This window comes from Strix aluco, chromosome 12, assembly GCF_031877795.1.
Source record: "Strix aluco isolate bStrAlu1 chromosome 12, bStrAlu1.hap1, whole genome shotgun sequence".
NCBI lineage: Eukaryota > Metazoa > Chordata > Aves > Strigiformes > Strigidae > Strix > Strix aluco.
The window spans coordinates 12166333-12175444 of record NC_133942.1 but is presented as its reverse complement, the minus strand read 5'-3'; the positions used below and the strand labels follow the sequence as shown (position 1 = coordinate 12175444).

General features: G+C 56.8%; 1 protein-coding gene across 1 annotated transcript in view; it reads right to left on the bottom strand.

Annotated features, from left to right (window-relative positions):
• Positions 1-3527: 3527 nt before the first annotated feature.
• Positions 3528-9112, bottom strand: part of TLE3 (TLE family member 3, transcriptional corepressor) — a 28290-nt gene continuing 22705 nt past the window's right edge. The window contains 7 exon segments of the mRNA XM_074838078.1: positions 3528-4870; positions 5123-5199; positions 5582-5732; positions 6860-7007; positions 7297-7544; positions 8219-8468; positions 8699-8775. Coding sequence (XP_074694179.1) covers positions 4763-4870; positions 5123-5199; positions 5582-5732; positions 6860-7007; positions 7297-7544; positions 8219-8468; positions 8699-8775 — 1059 coding nt within the window. The 3' untranslated portion in view covers positions 3528-4762.

Sequence of the window (9112 nt, the reverse complement as noted above, 5' to 3'; positions counted from 1 at the left end):
TGCTGTGCTGCGGGGGGTGCTGCCCCTTGCACCCCGAAGGGTGAGATGCCGCCACACCAAAGCAGGCACAGAGCCCAGGAAAACGAGGGGGAAGGGGCCACCTCGTTATCCTGCTCCCTGCAGTGCAAACTGCACGATTGCCTGGCTGGGGGCCCCAGCCTGCAGTGGGCTGCTTTGTTCCTGGGGTGACACGGCACAGCACAGCACAGCATGGTTTAGCATGTCATTGCATGACATGACATGACATGGCACAGCACAACACGGCATGGCATTTCATGGCACAGCATGGCTTAGCATGGCAAGGCATGGCACAGAATAGCACTGCATGGCACGGCACGGTTCTGCTATGCCGGCAGCATTGCCCAGTGCTGCCGTTTAGGGCCAAGACACAGCCGGGGCAAAGCTGCGTGGCCAGGGGCTCCTTGGGGCAGACATTCCCAGGGGGTCCCTGTCCCTCTTCCTCGCCTGCTCAGAGCGGGGGACACATGTGACACACGTGCACCCCCCCACCCCCCGGCTGCACAGGAGCCCTGCGGAAGCGCTGCCAGAGCCCCGGGTGCAGGGGGTGCATCAGGGCCACTGGCATGGTGGAGCCTGAGCCCCCCCCCGCCCCTCCATCCATTCGGTGTTTGTGTCACAGCAAGATCCCAACCTCAGCGCCAGCACCTGCCCTCAGTAATTTGATAATTATTGGTTAATCAAAGCGCAATTTGGACCAACTGCCACCCCGTAGAGCTGGAAAGGGGGAGCAGTGCTCAGCCCCTGGGCAGCTGCCGGAGGGGTAACGGCTATGGGGTGCACCCAAAATGGTGACAATGGCTACAAGGTGCACCCAAAAGCGGTAATGGATATGGGGTGCCCCCAAAATGGTGACAATGGCTACAGGGTGCACCCGAAGGGGTAACGGCTACAGGATGCACCCAAAAGGCTGCTAACAGCTACAGGGTACACCCAAAATGGTGACAATGTCTATGGGGTGCACCCAAAAAGGTAAGAGCTGTGGGGTACACCTGAAGGGGTAACGGCTCAGATCTGATGCTCAGCAGCTGCCAGGATCAAATATCTCGCACGCCCCCATGGGAGACCTTCCTTTGCAGGAGCGCGATGCTGGTGGTAAGGAAATCACTAATGAAAAGTGGGTAAAGCAGCCCAAAAGGCGCCGTTTGCTGGGAATGCCGGGCCATGGCCCACCTGCAGCGTGGCACAGCCTCGGGGTGGGCGAGCACAGGGGGGAATCCTGGTGCCCCGCTACGACTCCCAGCCCATTTCCCAGCCCTGGTGTGTCGCAGCAGCATCAGTCGAGGCTGAACTAAAAAACATGTGAAAAAAGAGCGCTGTTATAAATATATAATTTCAAAAAATTAGTGCGTGAGGCTAGGAATTAATTATAAAGTTCGGGCTTTCAGTGCTTGGCTGATAGCGTAAATGGGAATGGGAGAGACTGCGCGCAGCTTTAACACCTCCTCCGTCAGCACTTTCAGAGAGGTTGTAGTCAAACCAAATTAATTGCAAAGGGCAACAGTTTGCTGGGAACTGTTGAAAGCAGAAGCCGCAGCGGATCGGGTGCCCGAAGGGGCAGCGCCGGGGGCTGCCGGGGAGGGGGATGCCAAGCCCCACCAAACCCTCCCACTCCCCTGTGCCGGGCTCTCCGAAATCTTACAACAAAGGATTTCTTGCAATTTTTATCTTTTAATGGTCCCCTGTGTAAGCCCTCATTCCATCCAGCTTAAAATCAGATTTAAATGCACTCATAACCATTTACCACTGTACATTATCGGGAAACCAAGCAGTTAGAGTGCTGCTCCTGCTTTTTATTTCTCCCTCGCAGCAGGCTCTGTCATGTTCAATACATCACGGGGAAGCCCCCGTAGGACGGTACATATGTCCTAGTTCAAGGAAAGTGCTTTGTCTCTGTCAGGGGCACCCGGGCCGAGAGCGCAGGAACGTGGGTGCTCGTGGCCCCGGGGGTTTGGAGCCACCCCACCCCATCCCTGAGCCCCGGCGAGCACCCCGAGGGCTGGCACCCCGCCTTGGCATCCCCCCCGGGCGCAGGGTCGCCTGCTCCCAGCCCTTGCTCCGCATCCCTGAGTCCTCACAGCAGAAACAAAGGTGATGCTTTTGGGAAGAAAAAAAAAAGAAATGACGGGGTTCGGGGTGCCCAGGGGCTTGCTCGCCCCAAGGGGGGATATCCAGGGATCCCGGGTGGGAGGGCACAGCCAGTCCCCCTCAAAACCACGGGCAGGGGAGAAGCTGGTGGCTGCAGGCGGCTGCTCCCCTCGGTCCTGTGCTCGCCTCGTCCTCTGGGCGACCTCCGCTGTATCCCCAGGCGTACAGGGGTCCCTGGGAGGGGGATCCTGAGCCCCCCGGCCGTGCCGTGCGGGAACAAGGGCCCCACGCTTGCTTTGATTAACAACTCAGTGCAGGTTTTTAGAGATCAAATGGTTTATAGACACTTTGCTTTCATTTGAGCTTCATTACATTTACTTTTATTCTTTTTTCTTTTTTTTTTCTCTTTTTCTCCCTTTTTTACAAAAAACAGTTGTAGTTATTAACAGCTGTACATATTCTGCTACATACTTTGGTGTAAAGTTGAGAAGTCTGACTCAGTAACCCTCCGCCAGCTCCAGTACATGCAGTTCCTTTATTTTTTTCTGGTTTTTTGGAGGAAAACGAAGCACCGACTTGCAAACCAGTGACCATGCGGGGCGCGAGCTGGGGGCGGCCTTACTGCTGGAGGATTTTGCCATGGGGGGCAGTTCAAAGCCCCCCCAGCCCCTTCCAACACCTCCCCCTCATCAAGTCAAAGAGGGGGGATGCTCCAAGCACCATGGGCTTGAATGTTGCACCCAGATTTGAGGGTGCAGGGGGACAGGCAGAGCCGACCCTGCACAGATCGGGGACCGAGCATGAGCCCCAAAACACACAGGGGGCATTGCTGAACCCTTCTGCAGGAGCCAGCACGGGGCTGTCGACACATGGGGGGCACTTACGGTCATTTTTTTGAGCCAAACCACCCTTAGAAGCACTTTCCCTAAATGCAGTTTGAAGGAGCTCTTCCCTTCGCTGGATAATTAGTGCACAGGATCGATCCCTTCTCCCCCCGGGACCAAGGCAGCAGGCACTGAGCACTAACACCCCACACAGAGTGGAGACCGCTGGCCTAGGACATTCCCCTTGTTTTCCTTTTGAACAGAAAAGGGCCAAAAAAGCTCAAAACCCTCTTACTTTGATGGGGAAAAAAAAAATTTAAAAATTTCCCAGGAGATCTCCTTCCAACCCCAACTTGTCTCTCCCCGCCCCAGAGTGGCTGCTCGGAGGGAGGCAACGCTGACCGCGCGCCCCAGACCAGCCGGTACCGACTGCCTCCGCTTCATCCTCCTCTCCCCCGCCTGTACTATCCACATATGTAAACCAGGCAGTTCTCACCTGAACCCTAAGCATTATTATTTTTGACCAGATTAAAATCAAAAATTAAAAAATAATCCATAAAAATGTAGTATAAAAATTCTCTTCCATATGCTACAATACAGGGTGAGCGCTTCTGCTACACAAATACTTTTATTTCCTGTTATGGTTTTTTTTTTTTGTTGTTTTTTTTTTTTTTGTTTTACCCTTTAGTACAAAATGCTGAAACGCAGGCCTGTGCGGGGAGGGGGTTTGCTTCATCGGAACCTATATACCAGAAGACACAAGACCATACAGCCCACAGGACCCTACCAAAGCCAGCCCCTTCCCCCCACCACACACAAACCCTACTTGTTAGTAAACTTTGCTTTTAAAAAAACTGTATTTTAAAGGTTATCAATTCTAATTCTTTACTTTCATTTGAATACAAAACACATAAGTTGCTATTATCTTTCGTGGCTCCCTGAGCTGAATTTACTATGCTTTCTTTGAAATCACTCCTCATTGCTTCTGTCCGAAGACCAAGAAGGGCTTGCGCAGACGATCCCGCAGCGTGGGCTTCCCCTTTTCTTCAAACATACGAGCACAAAAAAATCCATATATAAAAAAAGGTGATTGTGTTGCTGATGTCCCGTCAGTAGCTGAGGATCCGATCGAGTTCCCCGCGGTCCCAGCAGCGTCCCACCATCACTAACACACCGAACAACGCACGGGTACGACAGTAGGAACAACTTTCACCAGTGGACATCTTTGCTCAGCCTGGTTACGCGCTGCACGGCAAAGTCACGTCCCAACGGACGCTTTGGGGAGGGGGGGGGGGTAAGGAAAAAAAAAAATAATAAAATTGCCACCACCAAAACCATCAGTGGAATACAATTACAGCAGACGAAAAATACACAACTAGTGTACCGGGAGGGGTCCCCCACCCTTCCAATGCTATTTACTAGTCCGTTATTTACATTTTTCACAAGTCTTATGCAGGATGCACAAAAAAAAAAAAAGTCACAATAAAAAATAAGTCCTTTATAGTGCCACCAAAGCGCAGACGGAAAGAACCAGAAAACCAAAAAAAAAAACCAAAAAAAAAAATCAAAATTAAACCCAAAACCCTAAAACCAAACAAAAATTCGTTTAGGGCTTCAACGTGTGCCATATTTGCAGACCTCCAAATAAATCCGTGTGTATTGTACGCCGGGCCCTCGAGGCAGAGCCCCGCCAGAGCGTGCCAGTCCGTGGCCGAGCCCCGGGGGCCGCCCCACTGCAGCCCCCCCGAGCCCCCCGGCCGCTCCCTGCCGGCCGCCCGAGTCCTGCCACCGCCGGTGCTGGGACTTGCCAGCCCTGCTATAAAAATCCGCGGTTAGTAGATGACCTCGTAGACTGTGGCTTTCTTGTCACCAGAGCCCGTGACGATGTACTTGTCATCCGCTGAAATGTCACAACTTAAGACGGACGAGGATTCCTTGGACTGGAAAAAGGGTAGGGGTATGGGGCGGGGGGGGGAGGGGGCAGGAAAAAAAAAAAAAAAAAATCAAACCATCAGTTTGGTTTCCCCGACACGGCGGCTGCAGTTGTGTTTCACCAAGCAGCATCACCACCTCCCGCACGCTGGGTAGGGATCCGGCCACCCCAAAAAAGGGTTTACCCCTCAATCCCCAGGGATGACGCTAAGAGGGGGAGGTCCAGGTGCCACCCACCACCATGAGAAGCAGCCTCCTACCTGGAAGATACTCGCTCCGTAGGGCGTCCTCCAGGCGTTGAGCAGGTTGTCTTTGCCGGTGCTCACAAACCATTTCCCTGCGCCCGGGGAACACGGTGTCAGCACCCAGAAAAGCTGCCGCTCCCACCCCAAAGCCACCAACCAGACCCCAACGGCCAGCCCCTCCCCCTGCCCCCAGAGCCTTCTGGCTGTTTCCCCTCAAAAATTGGGAGATCTTGGAAAAATCTGGAGCTTCCCAGCCCCTCTCTCCTGATGGGATGCACTGGTTCCCCCGCCATGACGCGGCGATTCGCCACCGCTGCGTGTTTTACAGGGATAACCCCCAACCACACCACCCGCGGGACGGATCCTGCTGGAGGCCCCCGCACTCAGCCCCTCCCCACGGTGATCCCCATGTGTGTCCCCAAAAGGAGCCCGGGGAGCCCTTTGGACGGGGGGAGGGTGTCCGGAGCCGCTTACCACAGTAGGCAAACTTGAGGGAGAGGACGCAGCTCTCGTGGAGGTGCAGCTGGTACTTGTCGGGTTTTGTGTGGTGCAGCACCTCCACGTTGCTGCTCTCCATGCCCACTGCCAGCCACTCGCCCGTCGGGCAGTACCCCAGCGAGAAGATCTGCAGGGTAGGGGGGGACATAGGGGTGGCTCAGAGGTGGGGTTTGCTCTCCCTGCAGCCCCCTGCCACCTCCGTGCTCCCACCAACGCCCCGTTGGGGAGAGACGCTGATCGCCCGAGCTGGGGTGACCTCGTTGAGGATTTTAATAATGTGATGGTTTTGCAGGCAGCAAGGCCAACAATTCCGAAGAGGAACTGCCAGACAGGCAGGGAAGGACACAGCTGGGTCCTCTTCATTTGCCGCCGAAACGCGGGTACAGCTAAGCTGGGAGCCAGTGGATGGTGCCTGGCCCTGCAGCACAGCCCCGGCTGCAGCACCCCGCAGCCTCTTTCAGGGACAGCGCTTCTGCTCTGGACAGAAAGTACCTTCCTGGCACCCTCCAGAAGGGGAAAACTCAGTGGGGAAGGCAGCGAGACTAAATACGCTCTAAGCCAGAGCTACTCGTGGGCTGGAAACCGTGGTGGCACAGCTTCTGGATGCCCAGCTCCATCCCGGCGAGCGTTAACGCGGTGGAAAGTCAGAGTGCCAGCGCCAAGGGGTCAGCAGCTGGGACGCAGCAGAGACCTCGGCCACACTGCCGCCTTTCTGGCCCCTGATCACACAAACTCCAGTTTCACCAGCTGTATGGCACTGGTAGGGGTGGCCGGCCAGCCCCAACGGGGTGCAGCAGGGTTCGGAGAGGCACTTCCACGCGTTTGGAGCAGTGGCACGAGACCTGCCGACGCCGGGCCGGCTCCAGCCCCACGGGGACTTGCCAAGGGCACATGAGGTCCCAGCTTTGCCCCTCTGGACAAGGGCTCAGGAGGAGCCTAGGCTCATCCTTGTCCCTAGGTGAGCGCTGCTTGCTTAACGGCAGCCTGGTCTTACAGCAGGTGAAAAAGTGATGAAAGAAGAGCTGAAACAAGAGCTGGGGAGCCCCGCAGCTCCTGCTGTCTTGAACACTCTTGGGTTACACCGAAAGCAGCAGGGACAGCCACGCCCGGGGCTAATAGGGGCCTGCGCAGGCTGTTTCCCCTGCCCCAGCGTCCATGGAGGGACAAACCCCTGCACAGAGTCTCCGTGAGTTGCCGCACAGCGAGGCCAGGACATTCCCCCCCCTCCTGGGGCCGAGGGCGCCCCAAGCTTACCTGGGAGGTGAAGTCGTGCTGCTGGAGCTGCCGCCCTTCCCGCAAGTCCCAGGAGCGCACTGTGTTGTCCAGACCCCCCGTCCACAACTTCGTACCGTCGTGGGAGATATCTATGCAGCTGGCACCATCCGTGTGGCCTTGGAATTGCCTTTGGGCAGCAAAAAAATAACACAAATCTTCAATAGCAAAAAGCACGTAGGTGGCTTCAAGGGAGTTGGGGCTCAGGCTGTGTTTATGAGGCTTCCCAGCAGGCCTGGAAATCTGCCCAGGGAGCAGCCCTCACCCAGGCGCACCGGCCCCGCCGAGCCCGCTGCACTCGCTTACAGACAAAGCAGCACAAGATGCCGTTCTGGTCCCCGTCCCCAAGGTCCTCCCGCCAAAACAGGGCCAGCAAGCCCCTGATTATGGAGCAGAGGAAGCCCCCGGGGCCGGCTCACCTGACGAGCGTCTGGTTGTGCAGGTCCCAGACGGCAATGTTGCCGTCGCTGCAGCAGGAGAAGCAGACTTTGGCGTCGGGGCTGATGGCCAGGGCGTAGCAGGCGGGGGCAGAGGAGGTCAGCTCGGCCTTGATGCGTGGCGTGGGGGAAGCCAGGTCCCAGATGGTGAGTGTGCTCGCCTCCCCTCCCACGATCAGTGTGCGCCCGTCGGGGAGGAGTTTGCAGGAGCGGATGTAGTTATCTCGGTTCTAGAGGGGGAAGAGGCGTTAGCGGGAGGATGGGGAACAATTCACCATGTTAAAGGTGGGGGAAATCGGGGGGGACATGTGCCCGGGGACCAGCAGCAATGTGCTGCTTCGGTTTTGGGCCCCTCACTCCAAAAAGGACATTGAATGACTTGAGCGTGTCCAGAGAAGGGCAACGAAGCTGGTGCAGGGTCTGGAGCACAGGTCTGATGGGGAGCGGCTGAGGGAACTGGAGGGGTTTAGTCTGGAGAAGAGGAGGCTGAGGGGAGACCTCATCGCCCTCTACAACTCCCTGAAAGGAGGGTGCAGAGAGGGGGGATGAGTCTCTTGAGCCAAGGAACAAGTGACAGGACAAGAGGGAATGGCCTCAAGCTGCGCCAGGGCAGGGTTAGACTGGCTCTTAGGAAGTATTTCTTTCCAGAAGGGGTTGTTGGGCGTTGGAATGGGCTGCCCAGGGCAGGGGTGGAGTCCCCATCCCTGGAGGGGTTTATGAGTTGGGTTGACCCAGCGCTGAGGGATTTGGTGGAGTTGAGAACGGCCAGTGTGAGGTTAATGGTTGGACTGGATGATCTTCAAGGGCTTTTCCAACCAAGATGATTCTGGGATTCTGTGCTATGGCTTGCTCGCGCATGAGGGATGCTCCAGCTTGCGGGCGAGGCTGCCCTGAGCCCCCTTACCAAGCAGTCGAGCTGGGAGATGGGGCTCTTGCTGCCCGGCTGGCTGATGTCCCAGATCTTCACGCAGCCCTTGCCCCCCGTGTAGACGTGCCTGGTGGGGTTGCTGATGGTGACAGCGCACACCACCTCGCCGTGGCTCAGTGTGTTGATCTGCCGGGCATGCCGTGGGATGCCAGGACCGGCCAGGGCGTCGTGGGGAAAAGGGACCGGCTGCATCTGCCCGTCGGCGCTCACGTGGAAGGAGTAGGCTCTGCCGGGGGAGTGCAAGGTTTGGGGTCAGCCCCAGAGATGGAGGTTTGCTGCAAACCCAGCGTATGGGGCCAAGTGAGGGGTTGGCATTGCAACCCGGTGGCCAGGTCATGCCTTGCTGTCACCATGGGTCAACGGGGGCTTGTCCGGACCCAGCCCCGCGCTCCTCTCCCTCCTGGGCACAATCACCCCCACCCAGTGCACAAAAAAATAAATCCAAGAGGGGCTTACGGCTTCCCTCCAGGGATGGACGCCAGGCTCGAGGGCAGGCCAGGGGCTCTCATGGGTGGGTGCGGGTCGAAACCAACCTGCCAAGAGACACGCGTGTGGGTAAGGCCAGGCAGGAGCTGGGCACGCAAACAAACAGCTTCCCCTCCGCGAGCACAGGCAGGCGTGGGGGGACACTCGGTGCCTCCCTCTTTCCCTTGCCGCTCAAGAGCTAATTGTTAGTTTTTCCCCTGGTGGAAAGGGGAAGGACTGGGGAATTAGCTGAAGGTTTCAGGTCTGCAAGGAGCAGCGTGGGATGTGCTCACCCTCCCTGTGCTCTTCCCAAACCCTCAGGGACAGGAGCAGCCAAGCCATGCCCAGCACCCCAGCTGCAGAAGCCCCCATCTCTGCATTAACGGCAGCATTTGACTTCTTGTT